Genomic DNA, 27,828 nt, shown 5'->3' with positions numbered 1-27,828 from the left:
TTAACTGTGAGGAGCAGCATTGTGGCTACTCTTCCTGCTGTGTTTACTCAGACCTACCTGAGCCAGTGAGTTCACAGGTCCATGCAGGTATCATCTGCTCTTGATCAGGAATAGATGCTAAAACTGTCGTGAGAAAAGCAAACTTTGCTTGCGTGCCAGTCTGGCTCTGATTCTCCACGATTCAAACTCACTCTAGTTTTGCTTCTCTTGTAGATTCCTTTAAGCAAGAGGGATGACTCAGGTGCCTGCTGACTACGTGTCGACTGCCAGCTCCTACAACTATGAGCAGACCCTTCCCACCCTGGGTCGGACAAGCACTGTCACCAGGGTGCCCCCCACCAAGAAAATAACCTTCTTCAAGAGCGGAGATCCTCAGTTTGCGGGAGTCAAGATGGCCATCAACCAGAGAAGCTTCAAGAGCTTTAGTGCACTCATGGATGACCTCTCTCATCGGGTCCCCCTGCCGTTTGGGGTACGGACCATCACCACCCCACGAGGAATCCATTGCATCAGTGAGCTGGACCAGTTGGAGGATGGTGGATGGTACCTTTGCTCTGACAAGAAATACGTCAAGCCTATTACCATCGCTTCTGGGGGGCACAAGCCGGGCCCTCCGCGAAACGGCCGTCCCTCCAGTACCTGGAGAAGAGCAGCTCAGGAAGGCAAATTTGAAGACTATTCCACCACTTTCACTCACCATGGCCCCAGAATACCCAAGAAAATCACTCTAGTCAAGAACGGAGAAAGTGGTTTCCGGCGCTCGATCATCTTGAACCGCAGGAACGCCAGGAGTTTCAAAACCCTCCTGGATGAGATCTCGGAGATCTTGCAGTTCCCGGTGAAAAAGCTCTACACTGTTGATGGGAAGAAGGCAAGTATCTCTGATACCTGGTGCTGGGCAGTTATTCTAACAGATGTCATCACATCAGCATTTGCATTCACCACGATGCAAATCCTTTAGCTCGTAGGGACAATGGTTTATCACATTCCCTTAATCCTTGGGCTTGTGTAGTTAGTGTTGCTTTAGTTACTTCCCCATTAGTTACACAAAAGGGTGATGTAGAATAATCTTGTTCAGCCATTCAAGAGCTTCATACATCAGATATTGTCTTGAGGTAATGGGAGGAAACTTCTGTCAGAAGTCCTAAGCTCAATATTTTGAAGGTGGGTATAATTTTATTCAGCACGCAGCGTCTCCTGGAAGATGTGTTGCAACAGAGGTTTAACTTTCTATACCTAACAAGAGGGAATTCAAGAGAGTAAGATGGCCCTTAAGTAACACCTTGCAGTTTCCTAGGTCCTAACAGAGCAGGGTCCTGCTCACAATGCAGGATCCTCAGCACTATGGTAATGTAACTAATAAATAAATGCATAAGTAATTAGAGTATGAGTGGGATGACCAGACACATTTGCATTGATGATTTGGTGAACATGCCAATCAGAGCAGACTCTTACAATAGTTTGGGGGCATGACAACTCCTCTGTTCTTCTGCTCCCAAAGGAAACTCACAACAAATCTGAGATTCTTCTGATTTCTTCTCCATGCCTTTGTAACACATCAACTCTTCTGAGGAGCTCTCATGTTAGCCTGACTTGTCCTGTGCAATGCAGCTTAGTTGAGCAGTTAAGGGGCTCCTTGCCACTTCATTATTATTCAACTTCCCTCTTTCTTTCATTCTAAAGACATACAGCTATCTTTTGCCTTTTCAGCTCTGCAGTGGTAGCCTTCTCTCTAATAGTCTTTATTCTCCCAGAGTCAGACCTCATGCCAACGTGCCAAGATGTGGCAAGGCATGGCTAGAATGACATGGGTGATAACAGAGCAGAAGTGGTCACTGTGGAGTATCTGCAGTTGCTACCCCTTGTTAAGTTTTACACACTAACAACTTCCAAGGCAATTTTAGTGAGAAGAGACAAAGCACCAATGGCTGTGTCACTTGTTTTGCATCCCCACTTCCCGTTCAGCCTTTGTTTCTTGAAAGGGTTCTGCTTGAAGCTGCACATGAACATAACTTGAAAAGATACTGGTGCTCTTTGTTGCAGTTAGGTTATCTGGCACAGAGTCTAAGATTATCCTCTATGTTGTGATAATGATATTTTCCACAATACATCCCAGGGGTGCTATAGAGACTTTCCACCCCTGCTTTTTTCCCCCCACTCCATGTTTTCCATCTGCAGAAACATGGATGTGGACCAAACAACAGCACTTAATCTGTCTGCAGTCTTTTGGGATTCTTCTTTTGGATATGAACATTTTCATTACCACCTTGTCAATAGGCAGTTCATATTCTGTGTTGCATTAGTTTAATTTATATTTGTTTTATTCTTGTGTAGAATATCACAGTGATGGACACTGTGGTTCCAGCTGATCAATATTATCAGTTTACACATAGCTAGGCAATAAGTGATTCTTCCTATGTTTTCTGGGGAATCAGGACCATTCTCTTGTGTTTTAATTGTTACTGCTCATTCAGTGCTCATTCCTGTTAAAAATTCCTGAAGCTGTGAGTCTGATCTTGAGTGTAGAGCATTTAAACCACAAAATTTTAGATGTGATGCTTAGAGATGTGGTTTAACACTGGACTTGATTGTGCTGTGCTGTGCATGGCTGGACTTGATGATCTTTAGACCTTTTTCCAACCCAAATGATTCTATGACTTCTAGGAAAATATTCAGTCTCTCTTGGATTTTTCCAATCTTTTTCTTTCATTAGAATTCTTAAACCATTTCTGCCCTCCTGTCTAAGCTTTCTTTTTCAAGATCTCTGTTCCCTGCACACAATTGGTTGTGTCCCAGAGTTTTCACATGATGCCATCAGTTTCCCTGAGGAGTGGAAATGGTGTGAATTTTTCATGCAGTTTGGAGGATTCCCTTAAATAAATTCCTTCAGCTAGTGCTGAAGATTAATTTTGACTGTATGTACCTTTATATTAAACTTGCATTTTCTGTTAGAGACAGTGAAAACAAGCCTCCATTCTCCCATGACAACTCAAAGATGTCTGAATGCCTCATATTTGTTGAGTATTTCCTTTTTTTCCTCCTGTCATTCTCTTTGAATAATAATTCAAATAATCACCTAATAATTTTGCACACTTCTAATAACTTTGCACATTCTAATAATTGTGTAAACTTCTTTTATTCCATGCTTATGTAATTTTTTTTTGCAAGACTTATTACAGAGGCCCTAATGTCTGGGAAAGAGAGCAAGGATTGAGAGGAACTGTAACTTTTGACATTCATTCCCATAATTTAACAGATCAGCTGAATAACAAGATTCATTCCTAAGAAATTTGTCTGGACTGTTGCTTGATTGGTTTTGTATTTGTCTGGATTAGAATTATGATAATTATGATATTCTAATCCAGACAAATACAAAGTTCACAATGTCTCTTTTAATGACTTTTTTTTTCTTGAAAACTGAACATAAAATAATAAGAAAAAATCTCTTCTACTACTGAATCAAATGCTTCTATCAATGAAAGCATTATTCATAAACTTGAAAGTTTGCCCCTTCAATCTCCTCTTGTTTTCTTTTACCGCTATAACTGCAGACCTACACTAGAATCTTAAGATAAATTACTCATCCAACGTGGTGTGCAGTTGGCATATACTGTCCCAGAGGCTCTATTTTAACATCTTTACTATTTTGTTGAGAAAATCCAAACCACTTCAAAATGTCAAGTCTCTGGTCTCCTATTATAGAATCGTAGAGTCATAGAATGGTCCAGGCCAGAAGGGACCTCCAAAGGTCATCCAGTCTGACCTCCTCTGCAGTCAGCAGGGACATCCCCAACTAGATCAGGCTGCCCAGGACCTCCTTGAGCCTCACCTTGAATAGCTTCAGGGAAGGGACCTCAACCATCTCCCTGGGCAACCTGTTCCAGTGTTCCACTACCCTCATAGCAAAGTATGTAGTTCCTAACATCCAATCTAAATCTGATCTTCTCTGGTTTGAAGCCGTTGTCCCTTGTTCTATCACTGCAGACCTTTCTCTCTTCATCCTTCTTGTAGACCCCCCTCAGGTACTGGCAGGCTGCTATTAGGTCTCCCCAGAGCCTCCTCTACTCCAGGCTGAACACCCCCAGCTCCCTCAGCCTATCCTCACAGCAGAGCTGCTCCAACCCCCTGAGCATTCTCATGGCCTTCCTCTGGCCCCTCTCCATCAGGTCCATGTCCTTCCTACATTGAGGGCTCCAGAGCTGCACACAGTACTCCAGGTGAGGTCTCCGCAGAGCAATGTGGCAGAATCACCTCTCTGGATCTGCTGGCATCACATCTTTTGATGCAGCCCAGGACAATACCTTTGTGTGGGTATAAACTTTGAGATATATGGAACAGGCTTCTTGTTTTGTGTCCCTTTCTTGTAGCGCTGATCCAAAAAAAAGCAAAAAAGAGGGGAAAAAGAAAAGGTCAGAGAAAAACATTTTCTTCCTTTTGCAGTCCACCCACCTAGTCCACAGGTGTTTCCAGTAAACCTCTAGGTTTAATTCAGTCATAACTCACAAGGATATAAACTTTTTGGACTGAAAACCTTTCTGGGTTTGTACACCAATGTGTTTTATTCTCCAGCAAAACTTCTATCATTTCATTTCAAGCCATCACTTCACAAAACTGTCAGGGTTGGAAGGGAGCTCAAAGATCATCTCTTTATTTTTATTTTTCCTATTGTTTTTCTTTCTTTTTTTTTCCCCTAAATTTGCTTTAGTGTGAGGTTTTACCTGAAAAGGAAGAAACAGTGGTGATTTCATAAAGCAAAGAAATAGAACACTTTAGCTCCTTTGCATTTATGCAAGGAAGTCAGAGAAAGGTCAAGAGCATCTATGCAGAACACTAATAATCCATGAAGTTCATTGTAAGGCCAAAGAGGCTGTTGCAGCATCAAGATCCATGGGAGGCCAGCAGAGCTCTTGATTTTGTGGTCACACTTATTTTGCTGTCACTTCTTCTTGGCCCCATTTTTCTGCTTGTTTACCTCTCACATATTTTCCAGCTTGTTCTTTCTGATTGACCATTGGAATGGGCTGCCCAGGGAGGTGGTGGAGTGAACATCCCTGGAAGTGTTTAACATAAGATTGGATGAGGAACTCAGTGCCATGGTTTAGTTGATTAGATGGTGTTGGGTGATAGTTTGGAGTTGATGATCTCAAAGGTCTTTTCCAATCTGGTTAATTCTGTGATTCTGTAACTTCCTGGGAAAGGTCAGTCTGTTGGCTAGTTGTCTCTTCCATGGCCCAGATTATGGGGCCTCCATTGCTCTTGGGCCAGTGCTATGAATTCAGAATCATCCTGTAATAATTATGCAAGGCTCAGGTCAGAAAGGGATTGAAAAACCTTGATTGCAATATTAGTGTAAATCCAGAAAGCTTCTGTTGGTGTTTACACCTCTCAATTCTCATTCTGACTCCTGAGGCTTGGACATGGTCCTGTGCAATCCACTCTAGGTAAAGCTGCTTTAGCAGGCACGTTGGACTAGATGATCTCCAGAGGTCCCCTTCCAACTCCTCCCATTCTGTGATTCTGTGAATGAGGTGGAATCAGTGTTTTTGCTCTCAAGCATCAAGAAGACAGACTTCTGTGCACTAATAGACAGGTCTGGATTTAGTTCCTCTAAATCTTATCAGTTTATTAGGCATTTAGGATGGGGGGAGGGAGGTCATTTTGCCTGTTGTCTTCATTTGGTTGACTAGAGAAGACTGGAAGACTCACTCAGACTAGCCACCTAAAATTAACCCAAGTGCAAGATTTCATACACTTGTTTTAAAGTACTACACACATATATCAATGAACATAAGACATGGAACTCTGCATCTGAAGATCACTTAACTGATGAGACAGCTGAAAATTGCAGCTTTCCTACTCTTTTCTGGCAAGTAATTCCATAGCAAAATAGAACCCAGTGTGCTACTAAGAGCAGATATCTCAATTAAAAAAAAAAAAAAAAGTAGAGTAAAATTTGTAGGTTAACTTCGTCATCAGACAGACTTTCTTCTCTGCTCTGAGAAGTTCTTACACAACCTAGGGGATTTTCTTTCTCCATGCTCTAAACCCTAGGAAACACTACCTATGTGAAGATTCCCACAGCCTGCTTTTGGAAACTGCCTGTAGGATTACATGAGAGCAACTGCACAGCAACAGAGGATTTCCCTTTACAAATGGCAATTATCCAGGGTCCCCCAGCTCAAGTGTCATTAACACTTAAGTCACAGGAACCCAGCCACATGACTCTGTTGTCTGGTCACAGCTTCTGCACTTACTCTTGAATCACCAGGCCACCCTTTCAGTGTCTTTCTTAAAATGAAAACAAACCCAAATTCTTCCAAGAGTAATTCTTGTAAGACATGTGAAACCACTCTGTGTATGCAAATAGTCTGCATAGTTTATGGCTACTGGTGACAATTACCAGGAGCTTCTCAAATGGGATTTATCAACAGGCAGAAGAGTTTTCTAAGGGATGTGGCTGGTTTTGTGTTTGTTGAAGTCAGGCAAAAGATGATTTTTATTATTTGGGGGGGGGGGGGTTGTAGGGTTTTTTTGGGGTTTTTTTGCTTAAACACACACAAGGCTGACCACAAGTTGTTATATCTAAGGAATGAGTCTGGCCCATTTTTTAAGGGTCAGAGTAATGACCAGGAAAAAAAAAAAATCTCTTTTGCCTTAGTCTCTAGAAGTTAAAACATTGCAGAATGAAGACTGTACACAACCAAATTTCCTTGAGGGAGCAGAGAATTACTGTGCAAGTTAATCAGTGGAGCAATCATAAGTTAAGGAATTTTCCTCAGGCACCACTAATTGGAGACTGTAAAGGATTAGCTATTAGAAACCCCTTGGGCAAAGAATCTTCATTTTTCTTCTACAGTTGTGTAGAGTTTGGAATGAGACACACTAAATGCTGTGGCAAGACTAACTATTCTGGGTCAAATCAAGCCATCTTTGGCAGTGACCTGTTGAAGCATTCTGGTAGAAAGACAGAAGTGCTCATCTGAGATGATACTTTCCTCATTGTATCTTCCCAGTTTCCAGCAACTGGTAGTCTAAAAGCTTTCTCAGCCAGAAAAAGCACCGTGGATGACATATTCTAGTATATAAAATTTGTATGGATCCAGGGACTGAGGCCAATGGCATGATGTTCAACAAGGACAAGTGATGGGTCCTACACTTGGGCCACAGCAATGCCATGCAACACTCCTGGCCTGGAGAAGAGTGGCTGGAAAGCTGCCCAGCAGAAAAGGATCTATTGGTCAACAGCCAGCTGAAGATGAGCCAGTGTGTGCTCAGGTGGCTGGGAAGCCCAAGAGCATCCTGGCCTGTATCAGCAACAGTGTGGCCAGCAGGATAAAGGCCATCACCATCTCCCTCTACTTGGCACTGGTGGGGCCACACCTCAAACAGTGGGTTCAGTTTTGGGCCCCTCACAGCAAGAAGGACGTTGAGGTGCTGGAGTGTGTCCAGAGAAGGCAATGAAATAGGTGAAGGGTCTAGAGCACAAGTCTTGTGAGGAGCAGCTGAGGGAACTGGAGTTGTTTATTCTGAAGAAAATGACCCTCAGGGTAGACCTTCTTGCTCTCTACAACTACTTTAAAGGGGGTTGTAGTGAGGTGAGGGTTGGCCTTTTCTCCCATGTACCAAGTGATAGGACAAAAGAAAACAGCCACCTGTTGCACCAGAGGAGATTTAACTTAGATATTAGGAAAATCCTCTTCTCTGAAATGGTTGTCAAGGCTTGGACCAGGTGGCAGTGGTGGAGTCCCCATCCCTAGAGGAATTTAAAAGCCATGTAGAAGTGGCGCTGAGGGACATGTTTTAGTGGTGACTTGGCAATGCTGTGTTAATGGTTGAACCTGGTGATCTTAAAGGTCTTTCCCAACCAAAACAATACTATGATTCAGTGAATAACATTGGGGCACATACTCTGGCCCTGGCTCTGAATGGCACTATTAATACATACTCACACTCTGTGGCTTCCAAAATAGAGTCTAATTCCCACAGCCTCTAGAACTGAGTGGCCACTTTTAAGCTACTACTTAGGAAAGACCCTGGCTTATGTTAACTCTCAGATCTGCCCAGGAATTGCTTGAAATGGTGCCAGCTGATACAGGATTTAATGCACTGGGGACCTTTCTAGCAATTTAACATCACAGGCAACTCTATTTCAGTGCCCTGGATCCAGAATTGCTTAATTTAGTAGTAAAGATGGATTATTATTTTTTTCCTGTTATTAGTAAAGATATTGGCCTCCCTATCATTACTAAATTATTCCTGATATTCATGACTGTAGTGACCTTAGGGTGCAAGGCCAGGAAACAGGCTTGTCTGACACATTTCCTGACTCAGATTTACACATCCATAGAGCCTTTTCTAGGATATCTGTAGACAGGCCACAGCCATCCTCCAGGCCACTCATGATTGGGCTGCCTACCAAACTCATCTGTCTCAATGACAGGTGTCAGCAAGACCCTGGTGGAGCTGTAAGAGGGAAGTGGGATTCATGGAGGCACATAAGCTGGCTTAAACCACAGTGTGGATGTAAACAGCAAGAGAAGAAAGGTGATAATTTCCCTCCTTGAGATAGTTAATTTTCTGGTTCCATGTTGACATATTCACTGTGACACTTGGTTTCAGGCTGTGTTCAGGTATGAATAATTGCAACCAATTTCAGCCCCTCATCTGGTGCTAACCATTGTCACCAAGTGAGCTGTACCACTTTCCACCCACCATGTGTGTGACTCATGGTCTAAAAACAAACCACAGGTTTCAAGTTCAGTATTCTCTGATTCCATGCCAAAACCACAATGACTCCAAGGAGATTTACACAAGTGATCTGTAAACCTCAGCAAAACTTTCCATGAACCTGATCCACAAGAAGACTCATATCCAGGTGTGTTTTATGAACCTTTGAGATGCCCTGAAATCATTTGGCCCAGTGCCTTACAAGATGTAGTTAAAGAGACCCCATGTGCTAGCCACTTTCTTATCTAATGTATACCAAATAGAATACTTCCTTATCTAACATATACTGAGGGAAAATGATTCCCTTAGCCCGAGGAGATTTTGTTCTTTCAATAATAATGTAGCAAAGTGTAATCACTTTTTGATGCTTTTGAATTTAATCCAGGGCAAAGACATTTCCAATCATGTTATTGAGCATGTGCAGTGATATTTGTGAATATGATGCTTCTATTTAGTCATTTACCTGGAGTACAAAGAATAGCAGAATTCCACCCTCTCCTGGGAAAATGGTGAATTTTCTTCAAATACTTTAAGTAGAAATCACTGTTACTGCAAAGAACTTTTGCAACAAAAAAAAAATGTTTTGTTGTTTTTTTTTTTTTCATAGGAAAATCTCATTTTCCAAATGCAGACTGAAGTTTTTACCAATTATGGGAAAGGAAGCAGAAAGGTAGTCAGAGCAGTTGTCAGTATCCATACAGGCTGGAGGATGAAGAGGTCGAGAGCAGCCCTGTGGAGAAGAATTTTGGGATACTGCTGGGTGAAAAGCTGCACATGAGCCAGCAATGTGCCCTTGCAGCCCTGAAGCCAAGTTATAGTTATCCTGGGCTGCATGCAAAGCAGTGTGGCCAGCAGGTTGAGGCAAGGGATTCTGTCTCTCTGCTGTGGAGATCCAACCTGCAGTGCTGTGCCCAGATCAACACAGGAGTGGGGCCAGAGGAGGCCACAAAAATGATCAGAGGGCAGGAACACCTCTGCTATGAGGACAGGCTGAGAGAGTTGGGGTTGTGCAGCCTGGAGAAGAAAAGACTCCAGGGCATCCTTATTGTGGCCTTTCAGTAATTAAAGGAGGTCCACAAGAAAGCCAGGGACTTTAGAAGGGCTTGTTGCAACAGGTGATGGTTTTAAACTGAAAGATATATATATATATCATATATATAAGGAAAAATGTCTTTACACTGGGATGCTGGGACACTGACACACATTGCTCAGTCAGATGATAGATGCCCCATTCCTGGCAACATTCAAGGTCAGGCTGAATTGGCCTCTCAGCAACCTGCTGTAGCTGCAGATGTTCCTGCTCACTGCAAAGGGGTTGGGCTAGATGATCTTTGAAGATCCCTTCCAACCCAAATCACCCTATGATGCCAGGAAAGAAAGAAGATGTTTGACATTTTCACCAGTTTCTTCTTCCTGAACAGAGAATTCAAAGGATTCTGCTGTACCTCTTAGCAAGGTCTGATTCTCTTTCAACTTGCATTTTTTTTCTGCAATGAATTCAGGTAACGTGAGAGGAGCTACTTTGACTGTGCAGAAGTACACAACATTCCAGCTTTCACATTTGTGTTATGAACTTTGCAAATTGAGAGTGAAACCCTTGATGCCATAATAAAAAACATCTATTAAACCAGAATTTTCAGTTAAATGTGTTTCTCTTTATGTCCTGAGTTCCTGGAGTCTATACACAGCATCCATCCTGCTCCATGAAGCACAGTGTGTGGATGTTCCTGCTAAGGGACACCTGCTAAGACCATAGAACAATACCATATGGATCTATGAGGTTGGTCTAGAAGCAATAGGATTTACATACTAAGTCCCAGCAAGCTAAGTGGAATGCATCTTTCTTGTGCTTCCCTCTTTCCCCTCTGTTCTGGTTTGACTCAGAACAGAACTTACTCTCTTTACTGATATCATTTCTCAGCTCAGTATCTTTTCAGTGATGGCACTTTCTGAAGTATAGTTTTGCAGGCAGTGTCTGCTCCTGGAAGTGATAATGTTGATGTTTAGAGTTACAGACAAGGACTGGGCTGCACAAAGGCCCTTGCTTATATTTGCTCCTAGAGAGACCAAATTCACTGCTAAATCAATGTGTGCCACATTGAGGTGCTGCAAAGTTAAAGATGGCACCTGCATGAAAGGAGAGCACACACATGACCCTGAAGTGACCAGCAAGGGATTCCATTCCATGGATGTCATATTCATTATAAAGCTGAGGGATCATGAGGGCCAAGCTCTCATCTTAAATGGTCAGCATCCTAAGAGGACTCTGCATGTTCTGCTTTTGATCCCAATCTGTGTGTTTCTGGATCCACTTCCCATCTGCTTCTTGGTCCAGACTAGGACTTCCCCACTGCCTGTTAACAGCACCATCACTGGGGAAGGTGACCTAATTGCCATCAAGGGGTTGGGTTCCACATTGCTTTTGTATTTATTTGTATATATTTCATTTTATTGTTGTTATTATGTTCACTAAAGATGTTTTGGTTTTCTTTTCTAGCCATAAATCTCTCTCAATTATTTCCTTTTTCTTCCCCTTTGGGAAGGGAGAGAGGTTAAAAGGGAGCTTCTGTCATTAATCTAGTGGCCAGCCCAGGCTTAACCCTTGGCACACTCACAGCTTCCAGCTGGAGAAACTTTTCATCCATGATGTGGATAATCTCCATATAAAATCAGTAAGTTTTGAGATCTTCTGGTCAGGGGGAATAGCTTGAACTCATGAAGCATATCCTTCCCACTGACTGAGTCACCACAAGGCTAATCATAAGAACAAAATGCTTAGCATTTTTCATGACTTGTCAATTTTAAAGCTAATCCTACCCTTGGAGAGGATAAGGGCAGATGCTTGGGGTGGGGTGGATGTTAGCCTGACTCATCATTTTCAAATGCTGTTGTTGGATGGACCAGATTTAATGAACCTGGTGCCAAAGGAGCAGGTGATGGACTCTGATTTCAACAAGGAATTGCATTGTGTGAGGAGGTGGGAAATATCAGCAGCAAAGACTCTCTAAGAAATGCCTTCCTCTCAGCTACATTGAAGTTTGAAGCCTTAGCAGCAGTTGCCTGCTTCTCTGGCTGATTCAGAGCTAGAGTAGTCTCAGACTTCATTTTGAGCTGACATACTGATAAGGTAGGGAAAAGGCCATAAAAACCTTGCATATGAATTTGGTGCAATGTGTGGATCTCCCCAGCTCAATTCAGCACTCAGTAGAGTCCTTAGGAAGCCTCCCATAGTCTTCATCAGAAGCCATCTCATCCTCCATGGAGGCAGTAACCATAGCACACCTTCTATGATCCTAGAAGCCTGTCTTCCAAATTGAGTCAGGACACATATCAGTTTTCTTCCCCTTTTAGCTCTCTTCACCTGTTCCTCCAACACTTTTCTGTTTTATTCATGCATTTTTGTTTGCAGTCTTTCCTCTTTATGCCCCCCACCCCTCCTCCCTTTTCCATGTGGGGTGTTTCTCTTCACACAGAATCACAGAATTAACCAGGTTGGAAAAGACCTTTGAGATCACCAAGTCCAACCTATCACCCAACACCATCTAATCAACTAAACCATGGCACTAAGTGCCTCATCCAGTCTTAATTTAAATACTTCCAGGGACGATGACCCCACCACCTCCCTGGGCAGCACATTGCAATGGTCAATCTCTCTTTCTGTGAAGAATTTCTTCCTAACATCCAGCCTAAACCTCCCCTGGTGCAGCTTGAGACTGTGTCCTCTTGTTCTATCACTGGTTGCCCAGCAGAAGAGACCAACTTCCACCTGGCTACAACCACCCTTCTGGTAGTTGTAGAGAGCAATAAGGTCTCCCCTGAACCTCCTCTTTTCCAGGCCAAACAGCTCCTCAGCTGCTCCTCATAGGGCTTGTGCTCCAGACCCCTTCTTGTGCTACCCAAACAATTTCCAATGTCCAGCTTCTGATTGTAGCATTTCTTCTGGACTACTGCAAGCTGTGTTCCTCCAGACTGTTCTCAGGGCCAAACTCAGAACACTTTTTTCTATACATGTGTAAAGAGTCACACTCAGGGAAAAGGCCTCTGTGAATATCCCAAGGAAAAACTGCCAGCAGTGCAATAGCTAAACATGATCTTAGCCTGTGGCTGACTGAGAAAGCAATGCAGTGCATTATTCCTCTATCTTTCACATGTTTTCCTTGGCCATTTGAGTGCTTCATGGCCAGATTTCCAGATCACAACTCCCAAAGCTATCATCTTTCATACAGCTTTTCACAGTGGTCAAACCAGAAAACTAGACAGCTCATGTCTAAAAAGTTCTGTAAGATGCTGATGTTTGTAGAATCACAGAATGGTTTGGGCTGGAAGGGACCTTTACAGGTCATCCAGTCCAATTCCCCTGCAATGAGCAGAGACACCTTCAACTAGATCAGCTTGCTTAGGGACCTGAAATAATTCCAGGACTGGGGCATGTACCACCTCTCTTGGAAACCTGGGCCAGTGTCTTACCATCCTCGTTGTAAAAAATTCCTTCCTTATACATTTTTAGTCTAAATCTCCCCTCTTTTAATTTAAATCATGATCCTTTATCCTAACAAAACAGGCTCTGCTAAAAAGTCTGTCCCCATCTTTCTTATAGGCCCCCTTAAAATATTTAAAGGTCACAATAAGATCTTTCCAAAGCCTCTCTTTTCCAACAACCCCAACTTTCTCAGCCTGTCCTCACAGCAGAGGTGTTGCAGCCCTCTATAATTTTTGTGGCCTTCTCTGGAACTGCTCCAGCAGGTTCATGTCTTGTGCAACATTTTAGGATTGGTGGTGTGACAAATCATCTTATATTGCTGCATTTCAGCATGGGGAGCAAAGGACTGGCCCAGTTCCCCATGATATAAGCATCAAATGAAAGTAGCATTGTGTAATGTATGTTTAGCAGATTACCTGTTCTTGCAGCAGCCTAGGACACTAGCATGAGAAAGACGAAGTTCTCAACAACTTTTTTGCCTCCATCTTCACTGGCAGCTTCTCTCTTCACTCCTCTTGAGCTGAAGGACCACAAGACCTACAAGAATACTGGGGAGGAACTGATTACATAGGCATGTAGCAATAGGACAGGGGTAATGCTTTTAGACTAGGAAAGGGCAGATTTAGACTGGACATTAGGAAGAAGCTCTTTACTCTGAGAGGGGTGCAACACTGGGACAGGATGTCCAGGGAGTTGGTGGAGACCCCATCCCTGGAAACACTCAAGGTCAGGTTTGATGGAGCTCTGAGCAACCTGATCTATTTGGAGATGTCTCTGCTTATTGAATGAGGGTTGGACTAGATGACCTTTCAAGATCCCTTCCAACCCAGACCATTCTATGATTCTATGATTCTACGATCTCTCCTGCTCCCTGCATGTGCTTTTTGGGACCTTATGTTTGATTTGGTGTGTAAGGGACCATGTGAGTTTAGATTTGCCATGGGACATGGAAGAAATGCTGCATACACTTCTTCTGGACTAATCTGGGTGCTACAAATTTGCAGAGGATTAGATCCAATTCTATGCAATAGTTCACTACTTTAGTTCAATATTAGCTCTTGTTCTGTGTTCCTTCTGATGTGACATGGAGAGCCTTCTGGCTGCTCATCAAATACACACCCATGCAACCTCCACCAGCTTCTCCACAGGTCTGAGAAGGGGTGTTCCACTGTGGTAGGGTGTGGAGGATGTTGCCCACAATGATATTAGAGAAAGTGAGGTCAAGTAATGCACTTTCTTATACCTTCCTCCTTTTTTCTCCCTCTAATCTGCTAATATGTATGTGGGCATGGAGTGGCAACACCCCATGATTCACCTTCTGACCAACAGATGAGCATAGCTTTAAAAAAACCACTCCCCAAAAGAACAACTCTCTAATTCCTCTAGTGCAAAGCCTGGGAGAAGGGAGGGCTTCCCTGCATGAATAAAATACTAAACTTATCATTGTTAAACCAGGGTTCCCCAGTTTGGGGTCTGGATCCTCCTGGATTACATGTAGTGTAACTACCAAACAAAAGGGCACTCTGAAGAGTTGTAAATCTGAATGAAAGACAAAAGGGAACAGATGAAAGAGCAGAAGGAAACAAGGCAATTAGTCAGCTTGATAGGCAATGAACTCAGCCCCTTCTCTTTTCCTTCAACATGTCTAGTACAAGTTTTTCCTGTTTCTCCCTTGCACCTCTGCACATCTTTGGAAGGTGGATTAGCTTACAGAATGAGCTGTGTCTTGCCTTATTTCCCCATTCTGTGTTTCCCTCTCTGAATCTCAGATGTCTTTGGTTGGCTGGTAGCCAGCAGATGAAACCAAAAGGTATCTCCTTCATTTTACTTTAGTCAGAAACTGGTATCTACATTCAGATTCTTACATAGGTTCCTTCTTATCTACATTCAGCTTCTAACATAGGTTCCTTCTTCTTTGGGAAGAGCCCTAGGTAGCATGTTCCCCACAACAGATTCCTTATTTTATAGATGTTGCATTTGTCAGTCTGGCGACAGAGAGGACACAGTCTCAAGCTGTGCCAGGGGGGGTTTAGGCTGGATGTTAGGAAGAAATTCTTCACAGAAAGAGAGATTGGCCATTGGCATGGGCTGGCAGGGAGGTGGTGGAGTCACTGTCCCTGGAAGTATTAAAAAAAAAGACTGGATGAGGTGCTTAGTGCCATGGTTTAGTTGATTGGATGGTGTTGGGTAGTAGGTTGGACTTGATGATCTCTGAGTTCTATTCCAACCTGGTTAATTCTGTGAGATTCTGTGGTTATTGTGTTGCAGTTACACTTAGAGGTCCTTGTTGTGATCACAGCCCCTTTATGGTAGGTAATGTACAGTGACATTCATGAAGACAATCCATCCTCAAATGAATAGCATCCAAACTTGGGAAAAAAAAATACATAATTCAGAAGAAAGAAAGCAAGAGAGCCCTCTCATCCCTTCAGAATCCAACAAGTGGTTTACCTGGGAGCATTACTTCAGTCTTGGAAAGGGATTGCAAAGACGGAAGAATCCAGGCTGCTTAGTCTAACCAGTGCCCATCACAAGACTAATTCCTGCTCCTTCAGATCTTAGGTAAAAGTTGTACTTGGGTACAAGTGACTTTATCCTATGTCTACCTCCACTCCTTGCTGCTTACTGCAGCTGACATGAAGGACTTTGTGTGTAATCCAGACACAGTTCCTGAGGATGAAGATGAAGAGCTATTGTGTAAGTCTGCGTTCTTGTGGATGGAGTGCCTTCACAGGCACTTCCCACGCTAACGGACAACGTCGCACGTTGTCCAGCACTGAGGCAGTACTCCAGGTAATATTGCAGGCAGTATTGGATGTAGTATTAGTCACAGTTCTGGTCCCTTCCTGAGTAGAGAAGAAAGACAACTAATGGTCAATCTGGAATGTAGCATTTACAAAGTTCCATTTACCTGTCCCATAGGGTAATTAGAATAATTAAAGAGAATTCTCTGTGAGGGAATCTGAGCAGCCTCCCGTTCCACTCCTTTCCTCACTGCCATGTTAATTATGCCTGAATCCTTCCCAGAAGATGTAAAAGCCTGTAATAAAGGAGCTATCTTCTCCCTTAGGAAATCCTTCCCACTCCTTCCCTATCTTAGGACATCTGATTAAAAGAGCCTGTGAACAGGCTTTGTTAGACCCTGAAGTTCTCCAGAACTATGTTTCGTTGTTGGTTGGTTTGTTTTGTTTTTTGTTTTGTTTTGTTTCAGGTGACGTCTAAAGGTCAGTTGACTCTGGATCTGATAGGTCAAACCCAGCTCTTCACCACTGGCTTGTGATGACCCTCTTGCTCTTCTCTTTGCAGATCGACAGCATGCAGGCTCTGCTTCACTGCCCCAGCGTGCTGGTGTGTGTTGGCCGGGAGCCATTCAAACCTATAGCGATGGAGAATGTGAGGAAACACTCAGTGGAGAAGCTGCCTGATGTAGCTCCTCGTTCCAATGGCAACAATGGCAACACAAACAATGAAAGTAAGAAAAAACTCTGGGGCATGTTGCACGGTCGTCTCCAGGCCTGTGCCCCACCACATGGAGATCACAGGCAGCTATTGTGCTGCCCCAACACGCAGGCTTCATGTGGAAAATGTACTTCCCTCTCCCTGCCTCCCAGGACTTTCCATCCTCCCCTTCTTTTGCTCTGGTTTCCTTCTAGGATTTCCTCCCTACACCCTCCAGTTTTTCTTTTACATGTTCCCCATGTCTGGCTGACTTCCCTTCCTCTTTCATATCTCTGTATCTCCTTTTCCTTCCACAACTCCCTCCTTTCCTGTGTCTGCCTCTGAGACTCTTCAAACCCTTGAGATTTCCCACGAGTCCTCCATCCCCTTGTCTGTCTCTCATATAATGTCTACACTTTGCCATTTTCCTGCACCTGGACCAGACAATATTCTGGTTTTGTCAGCAGGAGACTCAGTTATATTTTCTCTGGACATTTCAAACACCAGACAACTAACAGCTACCTGCAGTGCAGCCCTTTGGAAACAAAACAGGTCCTTATGGAAAAGTTATGTTCAGGAATCACAGAATTAGAAAATCCTTTTGGTTAGAAAAGACCTTTGAGGTCATCAAGTCCAACCGTGAACCCAGCACTGCCAGATCACCCCTAAACCATGTTCCTAAGTACCACCTCTACCAGGAAAGAGTGTGCTATCAGGATGATGTTTCTTAGGTACTTAGAATCATAGAATTGTCAGGGTTGGAAGGGACCTCAAGGATCATCCAGTTCCAACCCTCCTGCCATGGGCAGGGACACCTCACACTAGATCAGGTTGCTCAGAGCCACATCCAGCCTGGCCTAAAAAACCTCCAGGGATGAGGCTTCCACCACCTCCCCGGGCAACCTGTTCCAGTGTTTCACTACCCTCATGGGGAAGAATTTCTTCCTAACATCCAATCTGAATCTACCCATTTCTAGTTTTGTTCCATTCCCCCCAGTCCTATCATTACCTGACACCCTAAGAAGTCCCTCTGCAGCTTTCTTGTAGCCCCCTTCAGATACTGGAAGGCCACAGTAAGGTCTCCTTGAAGCCTTCTCTTCTCCAGACCGAATATCCCCAACTCTTGTAGTCTGTCCTCATAGGAGAGGTGCTCCAGCCCTCATCATGTGTTATCTAATGCCACAGGTAATTCATCATGAGTTATCTAATACTTCATCATCAGTTATCTAATGCTGCAGGTAATTAAACCAGCAATTCTCTGTAGCCTATGGAAAGAAACATCCCATTTCCAGAGGACAGTTCCTCTAATCTTTACTAGGGATTTATTTTAAAATGAAATTAAGTGGAGGTGCAACTGTTTTGCTCCATTTTCAATACCAGAAGCCAGGGAAGATTCATTCATGTTTTGTTAACTAGTTGTAGACACTTAAGGACAGAGGCATCCCATTCTCACTGTCTGAGGTATAACAAATTGAAGGAAGCAACAGGAATAAACTGAAGATTTGTCCATCAAGAGACTGAGAAAAATACATCAGGTCAAATGAATAAGGATGCTTAGACAGAAGCTATTCCATGTGTATTGCAGCCAGGTGGGGGTCAGTCTCTTCTCCCAGGCAACCAGCAGCAGAACAAGAGGACACAGTCTCAAATTGTGCCAGGGGAGGTATAGGCTGAATATCAGGAGGAAGTTCTTCACAGAGGGAGTGATTGCCCATTGGAGTGGGCTGCCCAGGGAAATGGTGGAGTCGTCATCCCTGGAGATGTACAAGAAAAGAGTGGATGAGGCACTTAGTGCCATGGTCTAGTTGATTGGATAGGGCTGGGTGATAGGTTGGACTGGATGATATTGGAGGTCTCATCCAACCTGGTGTGCTCCCTGTGCAGCACTTCCTTCCTAAAATGTCCTCCATTCAACTGTATATCCATGAGCCTAAAGAGGCATGTGGGTGTCTAGTTGTCTAAAAGTACACCTTGAAAAAACAAGTGCATCAGAAACAAGACAGATGCATATATTGTGAGGCAGCATGACAGCAATGTGCTCTGCTTGAAACAAAGGGGCAAGGACCTCAATAAATCTACACAGATTGCTGCACTGGGCCATGGAGCTGTGCTTTGGATTACAATTCTTAACATTTCCTTTCTATCACTGATTTCCTCTAACTACCACAATTTCTCTCTGTAGCTATCACCAGGTTACACTTCCTTTTGCATTTCTCATTTATGTTTTAACAAACATTACCATATATAATGCCAAAAGATGTGTCAATCTGGTGCTGAGGGGCATGGTTTACAGAATCACAGAATGTTAGAGGTTGGAAGGGACCTCCAGAGATCATCGAGTACAATTCCCCTGCCAAAAGCACCTGGAATGCACCCAGGTGGGTTTGGAAAGTCTCCAGAGGTGGAGACTCCACAACCTCTCTGGGCAGCCTGTTCCAGTGCTCTGTCACTCTCACTGGAAAGAAGTTTCTCCTCATGTTGAGGTGAAATCTTCTATGCTCAAGTTTGTATCCATTGTTTCTTATCTTCTTACTACATGCTACCAAAAAGAGCTTGGCCCCCTCCCCTTGTCACCCACCCCTCAGATATTTATACACATTGATGAGATCCCCTCTCAGTCATCTCTTCTCAAGACTAAACAGCCCCAGGTCTCTCAATCTCTCTTCATAAGGAAGATGTTCAAGTCCCCTAATCATCCTCATGGCTTAGTGGTGGACTTGGCAGTGACCTTCAGGATCTTTCCCAAACCAAACAATTTTATGATTCTTTTCATAGTGGCACATTCCTGCAGGGTGCTCCTCTGGTCTCCATGGCCACATGCATGTTTCCTGGCACTCAAATGGAGACATAAAGGATGCACTACAAATGTTTGGCACTTGACCTCTAACTAAGGAAGAGAATCACTTCTCCATGTATTTTTCCCCTACTGAAGAAAAAGAGGATAAAAACTCATGCAGTTAAATAAAACAATATTTGAAATATGATAAAATAGAAAATTTTTTTTCTACATGTTTTCCTTTTTTTGTTGTTTGCTGCTTTGCACATATGTACTTTTTCTTCGTGGTATACATATAGTACAACTAAAAAAATGTTTATGTTTCAATTTAAATGAAAAAAATAATAAAGTTAAGGTATAGAAGATTTCAATACAGACTATTCAAACAAAATATTCAACAGATTGTTCAACAGACTGTTCAACCTGGAACAGGCTGCCCAGGGGCATTGTGGAGTCTCCCTCTCTGGAGATACTCAAAACCCACCAGGATGTGGGTGATCTGGTTTAGGTGATCCTGCTCTGGCAGGGGGTTGGACTGGATGATCTTTGGAGGTCACTTCTAGCCCCTAACATCGTGTGATCTTGTGAAAATTATTCATTTGTGGCCATCACTTCAAGAAAGCCAACTTTTCAAATGATTTAAACTGGCATATTCAAGCGTTAATGGACTAATATCAGTATTGAGTAGTTTGAATGTTTGATCCGTACTGAGTAATTTGAGTGTTTGATCTCTATTGAGTAATCTGAGAGGATGCTTAGGGGACTTGAGCATATCCCCTATGAAGAGAGACTGAGAGTCCTGGGGCTATTTAGTCTTGAGAAGAGAAGACTGAGAGGGGATCTGATCAATGTCTATCAATAGCTGAGGGGTGGGTGTCAAGGGGAGGGGGCCAGGCTCTTTTGGGTGGTTCACAGTGATAAGACAAGGAACAATGGGTTCAAACTTGAGCATAGAAGATTTCAGCTCAACATGAGGAGAAACTTCTTTCCAGTGAGGGTGACAGAGCCCTGGAACAGGCTGTCCAGGGGGGTTGTGGAGTCTCCTTCTCTGGAGACTTTCCAAACCCACCTGGATGCATTCCTGTGTGGACTATCCTGCTCTGGCAGGGGGTTTGGAGCTGGTGATCTTTCGAGGTCCCTTCCAACCTCTGATATACTGTGATACTGTCTGAGTGTTTGAGCTGTATGTTTTTCATCATCTTTATACGAGTTAACATTTCTCTCCGTCTTTCTTTTCTTTCCTTACCACAAACTCCAGTGGACTTCGGACTGAAAGCCAAAAAAAGTGTTATCCATCCACGGTCAGCATCAAGCAATAGGTCCATGAGATTTTCTTTATCATCAGAAAAGTCATTTCCTAATGGCCTTGCTGCCTCACCAGATAATGGTGCACCTTTCTCAAATAATTTCTCACCTTCAAAGCCTGGGGACCTTGTCCACTCCTTGGTCAATGACGACATAGAAAAACGGGTACACGTGAACAAGGACGGCAGCCTGTCCGTGGAGATGAAAGTCCGCTTCCGCTTGCTCAACGATGAGACTTTGCAGTGGTCCACCCAGATCAAGAAGTCCAATCTGATGAACCAGATGCCTTGTGAAGAGTCAGCGGTAGAGGAGGACAGTGCAATAGACCCCATGCAGAAGATGAACCCAGAAGCCAGCTCAGAGGCAGACGAGTCGTTGTATCCCTGCGATATCGACTCTTACACGTCAAAGCTTGAGGAATCGGAATGTGACGAGGCTCACTGTCACAGCTGTGGAAAAAAACACCAGGACTATGACATTTGGAGAAACCCCATGCACACAGCCCAGAGGGGAGAGCCTGAGGTACGAAGCACTTGGCACACAAGGTCCTCGTGCTCCAGCACATCCTCCCGGAGGAGAGTAGTCCATAAAAAAATGGCTTCTGTGGATAGCCTCCGCACCACCTCCAGTGGGGAATTCTCTGAGCACATTGTGCAAGAGTGCTCATCCTACTCAGAGACTATAGAGAACAGAGTGGCATATAGATCCATTAAAAGATGTATGTGTCGAAGTGATTCGTCTACAGGTGCTTCCAATGGAGAAGACCAGCAGGAAAACACTCGGACAAGCACAAGTAATAGTCAGAGACCTTCATCCTTGGGTTTAATGTCACATTCAAGCTGTGAAAACAACCTGGATACTAAAGATGCCCCTGAGGATCATGAGGCCAGCAAAACCAATTCACAAATTGGAGATGAAAATTGTTTTGAAGTTTCCTCTGTGCAATGTTTGAAGGATGATGCAGAAGAGGTTGAAAGCAGCAGAGTTGGGAGTGTCATGTCAAGATCATCTCTGCAGTCCAGACAGAGCAAGAAGAATATATGTGACGAAACAAGTAGTGTGGGTAGGAGCATGTCTTCTTCAAGCCTTCAGAAGGCAAATCAAGAAGATAACAGTAAGTGCTCCACTCCTGCCAACAGTGTGCACAGCAAGTCCAGTAACTGTTCCACACCAAGAGCAAAGAGTGAACAGGATGATCACTCTGATGGCAACGCAGTGATCTCCTCCTTCTCCAGTGAGTCCAACCCAAAGAAAGAGGCTGAAGAGGTTGAAGTAGAACAAGGAGAAAGTGAAACCAATGAATTCAGCTCAGTGTCAGCAAAAACAAAACCCAGTCATTCATTTAAAGATGAGAGCAGTGAAGGTGAACGAAGCTCTACACAAGGCACCTCCCATTCCAGAGCTAGTGACAGGAACAACAAGAAAAGTGACAGTGATGAGAATGTTCTGTGCAATGTCTCTTGCTCTTCCAGAGGATCCAAAAAGAGTGGACACAGCCACGTTCATTTGGATGCACGGTCTGAAATGTCTGTGTCTTCACTTGGATCCACTCCAAATAAAAAGAAGAATTCCCTACATGCAGATGATATCAGATCATGCAGCAGGGCATCTAATTGTTCCAAAAGCTCGTGTGAAACCAAGAAAAAATCAAACAGGAATCCCATGTCTCATAACTCAGGATCTTTCCAGTCAAACATTTCATCTACTAGTGAAGCAGAGGCAGCTGCAGGTTTCACTGAAGAGAAAAGCTCAAAAAGCACCACCAATGGCTACAGTGAATCCTCAAAAAGCTCAAAGAAGAGAAGCCATAGAGAAGAAAATAGCAAGCCATCATCCCTCTGCTCAGGTGTTTCATGTTCTAATGGAAAAGCTGGAGAGGGGGGGTCCAAGATTAATTCAGAGACTCCTTCTTCAAGACAGGGAAGTGTGAGTGAGAGTGTATGTTCAAAATGTGACCCCGCAGCTGAGACTGGGATTAGGAATGGAAATTCTGCAAGCATCTCTTCAAGAGTGTCTTCAAAGTCAGAAATAAAAGACCCATGCTTATTGACACAGATGTCCCAGGAAAGCAATGATAGGTGCTCACATTCAAACATGTCTCAGTCTTCAAAATCAAGGCAGATAAAAACCAGAAATCTTCGTGTGAGGATGTCAAACTCCAGCCGAGCATCGCTGTCTGAGACTTTGTCAGTACGCAGTTTGCATTGCCCTGCCCCACCAAAAGCCAAGCCAAACAGCAAAAAAATACCTTCAGCCATGTTGAAGAATTCCTCTGTTAGCAGCACAGGCAGTGAGTCAGCGCTGACCACAGGGAAAGAGCCAAAGGAAATTTCAGAAACCTCCAAAGCAACTTCCCATGGGTCTAAATCAACTGCAACCAAAACAAATGATCAGAAGAATAAAGAGGCTGAGGATTCCTGTAGCAGGAAAGTGGAGGAAGAGTTAGAAGGCAAGGACATGAAGGAGGAGGAGAAAGATTTAATGCCATCTACTCTACCAAATGCATCTCCAGAAGAAGTTGTGCAAGAATGGTTAAGTAAAATTCCTTCAGAAACCTTGCTTATGAAATATGAAATGGAGGATTACGCAGAAGAGGAATCTGTAGAGGCGACCACTGAGGCATCATGCTGTACAAACGCAGAGGGAACCTTAGAGGATGAAAAGGGTGAGAAAAAGAATGTAGAGGAGACTGACAATGACGCAAAGGCTGAGGTAGTAAAAGAGACAGCTGAAGAAGAGGATGAAGAAGAGACTGAAAAGGGGGTTGAAGAAGAGGTTGAAGAAACAGCTGAAGAAGAGACTGAGAAAGGGGTTGAAGAAGAGGCTAAAGAAGGGGTTGAAGAAGAGATTGAAAAAGGGGTTGAAGAAGAGATTGAAAAAGGGGCTGAAGAAGGGGTTGAAGAAGAGGCTGAAGAAGGGGCAGAAGAAGAGACTGAAAAAGGGGTTGAAAAAGAGATTGAAAAAGGGATTGAAGAAGAGGCTGAAGAAGGGGTTGAAGAAGAGGCTGAAGAAAGGGCAGAAAAGACTGAAAAAGGGATTGAAGAAGAGGCTGAAGAAGGGGCAGAAGAGACTGGAAAAGGGGTTGAAGAAGAGGCTGAAGAAGAGGCTGAAGAAGAGGCTGAAGAAGAGACTGAAAAAAGGGTTGAAGGAGAAGCTGAAGAAGAGACTGAAAAAGGGGTTGAAGGAGAAGTTGAAGGAGAAGCTGAAGAAGAGACTGAAAAAGGGGTTGAAGGAGAAGCTGAAGAAGAGGCTGAAGAAGAGACTGAAAAAGGGATTGAAGAAGAGGTTGAAGAAGGGGCTGAAGAGGCAGCTGAAGAATGCATGAATCAGGAACAGGTCTCTGAGGTAGTGTCTGAAGCTGCCAAATCTGACCAGACAGAATGCAACCAATCAGTTGCATCCAGCCAAAATAACAACAAAAGAGACCTGCCAAGCTCTGTCCAGACCTCTGTCCAGATCATGAAGGCTTTGCTCAGTTCAAAACATGAAACAAAATTTGATCGATCACACAGTCTTCCTGAAGTGTCTCCCACTATGGGGAGAAAACTGAGTAACTCTGCCAATATTTTGATTACCTGTCTTGCCAGTCTCCAGGTCCTTGATGAAGAGTCAGAAGATCCATCAGATAAATCAAAAGGTTTGAATAAGCCAAGGTATATGGAGCTGCTAAATATTTTTCAAGCCCTATGGTTTGGATGCACAGCTGAAAATACTGATCCAAGTTCAGGTCGAGAGGCAAGGGAACAGGCAAAGACAGCTTCGGTGTTCAAAGCCCCAAAGTATGTAGATTATGACTTCACTCCCATGTCTTCCTCTGGAGTTGATGTTAGCAGTGGTTCTGGTGGTTCAGGAGAAGATATTACAGCTGGTGCCAGGGACTGCACTTTAATGGCGCAGAAAAATGCTGAACTCGAATCAACAGGACAAGTGGAAAATGTAGAGACTGGCACTGAACTGACTGAGGCTGAGGAGCAAAGTAAAGAGGAAGAGCAGTCACTGAGGCCTTCAACAGCCTGTTCAGAGTCACAAGGTGAGGAAAAAGCAGAGACTGTTAGAGAGGACTCTCCAGCTCAGGAGGCAGAAGAGAACAAGGAGGATGACTGCAGTAAGTGTGAAAACGGTCAGGAGGAAGGGAGAGAAAATGAAAACAGCACATTAACTACAAACGGAGAACAAGGAGAAGCTGAATCTGTGAATGAGGAAATCCCCAAAGAAAATCTTGAAGAGGAAGCTGATCAGCTGGCCACTACTGATGATGCAAATGTCAATGATGCAGTTTGTGGGACAGAGCTGAAAGCTGACTTGGAAGAGCAGCTTGCAAAAGACTCTCCAAATAACCCAGAGCCCAAAGTCAATGCAGCCTCCAGTGTAGAAACATCCCTTGTGCAGCACACCTCAATGGATCCAGACCCAGTCTGGGTCCTGAGACTGCTTAAGAAAATCGAGAAGGAGTTTATGGCTCACTATGTCAGTGCCATGAATGAGTTCAAAGTCAGGTGGAACCTGCAGAACAACCAGCAGACAGATCAGATGATACTGGAGCTGAAGGAGGCTGTGAGCCAAAGGATCCAAAAAAGCATAGAGAAGGAGATGAGGAAGATCAAATCCAGAGCAGGGAACAAGACACCGAGACCTCCGGCTGAACCACTCAAGCGTGAGTCAACGCTCCAGACTGAGCAGAGGCGGCGGCGATTGCAAACTATGCACAAAAGGTCACACTTCAATGAGAAGAGTGGAACCAATACTAGGCTAGAGGACACATTGGACTTATCATTTCAGGTGGCTGAAGATGTAGAATTTAGCATAGCTTTTGAGGCCAGTTTTAGCAAACAAGCAAGTGAGGAGGAATATTGCCCGTGTGACTCTTGTGTGAGGAAAAAATTGGCTTCCAAGCCCCCACGAAACCCAGTGGTGGCCACCAATGCCCCAGTCATGAAAGCATTTGATTTACAGCAAATCCTGAGGTTGAAGAAAAATGATAATGAGGATGCAGAAGCAGCTCAGGGCATCAAAGAAGAAAATGAACCAGAATTTAATGAAGTTGGCAGCTCAGCCTTGAATGAAGATGAAGGACATGAAATATCAGAGAGCAAAAGCTGTGAGATGGGGGATGGGGTTAAAGATGGTGAAACCAAAGAAGAAGAAAAGGAAGAAGTGGAAGAAGTAGGGGAAGAAACAATAGAGAGAGAAGAAGAGGAAACAAAAGAGGACATGGAAGTGAAGGCGGAAGAGGAAGAAATGAAAGAGGAGGAGGAAGTGAAAGAGGAAGAGGTAGAAACAAAAGAGGAGGAAGTGAAAGAAGAAGAGGAGAAAGCAGAAGAGGACGAGGAAGAAACTAAAGAAGAGAAGGAAGTAGAGGACGAAACAAAGGAGGAGGAAGAGGAAGTAAAGGAGGAGGAGGAAGTAAAGGAGGAGGAGGAAGCAAAGGAGGAGGAGGAAGAAGCAAAGGAGGAGGAGGAAGAAGCAAAAGAGGAGGAGGAAGTGAAGGAGGAAGAAGAAACAAAAGAGGAGGAAGAAGTAAAGGAAGAAGAGGAAGTGGAGAAGGAGGAAGAAGAAGCAAAAGAAGAGGAGGATGTGAAGGAAGAGGAAGTGAAGGAGGAGGAGGAAGAAACCAAAGACAAAGAAGTGAAGGAGGAGGAAGAAACAAAAGAGGAGGAGGACACAAAGGAGGAAGAAGACACAAAAGAGGAGGGGGAACTAGAAGAAGAAACAAAGGAGGAGGAGGTAAAGGAAGAAGAGGAAGAAATAAAAGAGGAGGAAGTGAAGGAAGAAGAAGGAGAAACAAGGAGGATGAGGAAATGAAGGAGCAGGAAGAAGAGGCAAAAGAAAAGGAGGAAGTGAAGGAGGAGGATGAAGCAAAAGAGGAGGAGGAAGTGAAGGAAGAGGAAGAAGAAACCAAAGTGGAGGAGGAAGTAAAAGAGGAAAAAGATGAAACAAAAGAGGAGGAGGACGTGAAGGAGGAAGAGGAAGAAACAAGAGAGGAGGAAGAGGAAGAAATGAAAGAGGAGGAAGAAACAAAAGAGGAGGAAGAAGTGAAAGATGAAGAAGTGAAAGAGGAAGAAGTGAAGGAGGAAGAGGAAGAAACCAGAGAGGAGGAAGAGGAAGAAATGAAAGAGGAGGAAGAAGCAAAAGAAGAGGAGGAAGTGAAGGAAGAGGAAGAAGAAACAAAAGAGGAGGAGGAAATGAAAGAGGAGGAGGAAGTAAAGGAAGAAGCAAAAGAAGAGGAGGAAGTGAAGGAAGAGGAGGAAGTGAAGGAAGAGGAGGAAGTGAAGGAAGAGGAGGAAGAAACAAAAGAGGAGTCGGAAGTAAAAGAAGATGAAGAAGAAATAAAAGAGGAGGAGGAAGTGAAGGATGAAGAGGAAGAAACAAAAGAGGGGGAGGAAGTAAAGAAGGAAGAAGAAATAAAAGAGGAGGAGGAAGTGAAGGATGAAAAGGAAGAAACAAAAGAGGAGGAAGAGGAAGAAACAAAAGAGGAGGAGGAAGTAAAGAAGGAAGAAGAAATAAAAGAGGAGGAGGAAGTGAAGGATGAAAAGGAAGAAACAAAAGAGGAGGAAGAGGAAGAAACAAAAGAGGAGGAGGAAGTAAAGGAGGAAGAAGAAATAAAAGAGGAGGAGGAAATAAAGGAGGAGGAAGAAACAAAAGAGGAGGAGGAAGTAAAGGATGAAGAAGAAATAAAAGAGGAGAAGGAAATAAAGGAGGAAGAAGAAACAAAAGAGGAGGAGGAAGTAAAGGATGAAGAGGAAGAAACAAAAGAGGGAGTGAAGGAGGAAGAAACAAAAGGAGAAGATGAAGAAATAAAAGAGAAGGAAATGCAAGAAGAAGAAGAAAACCCAGAAAAGGATGAGGAAGAAGCAAAAGAAGAAGCAAAAGTGGAGGAAGCAAATGGGGAAGATGAAGAACGTGAAGAAGAAACTCGAAATGAAGGTCTGGAACCTGAAGACATGTCCAAAGCTGAAGGCAAAACTGACAATGAAGCCGAAAAAACAGAGGGGCCAGAGGATGAGGAAGTTGGGGGTGACACTGAGGAAGAGACATCCAAATACAGAGAAGACACCGATGGCTCCAAAACTAACAGTCCTGATGGAGATGCTGCAGAAGGAAA

The 27,828-nt window shown here is 43.7% G+C and overlaps 1 protein-coding gene across 1 annotated transcript; it reads left to right on the top strand.

Moving 5' to 3' along the window:
* Positions 1 to 232: 232 nt before the first annotated feature.
* Positions 233 to 27,298, top strand: RP1L1 (RP1 like 1; the record flags this gene model as incomplete). The annotated part of the gene is made up of 9 exons (XM_054383382.1): positions 233 to 871; positions 16,514 to 16,679; positions 20,803 to 21,248; positions 22,848 to 23,717; positions 24,321 to 25,889; positions 26,151 to 26,300; positions 26,672 to 26,773; positions 26,846 to 27,109; positions 27,179 to 27,298. Coding segments are annotated over exons 1-9 (4,326 nt in total), but the record flags the coding sequence as incomplete, so codon positions are not given.
* Between the last annotated feature and the right edge of the window lie 530 nt (positions 27,299 to 27,828).

The sequence above is a fragment of the Indicator indicator genome, chromosome 9 (genome assembly GCF_027791375.1).
Source record: "Indicator indicator isolate 239-I01 chromosome 9, UM_Iind_1.1, whole genome shotgun sequence".
NCBI lineage: Eukaryota > Metazoa > Chordata > Aves > Piciformes > Indicatoridae > Indicator > Indicator indicator.
Note: the sequence above shows the minus strand (reverse complement) of the source record. Positions and strands in the feature narration are given on the sequence as shown.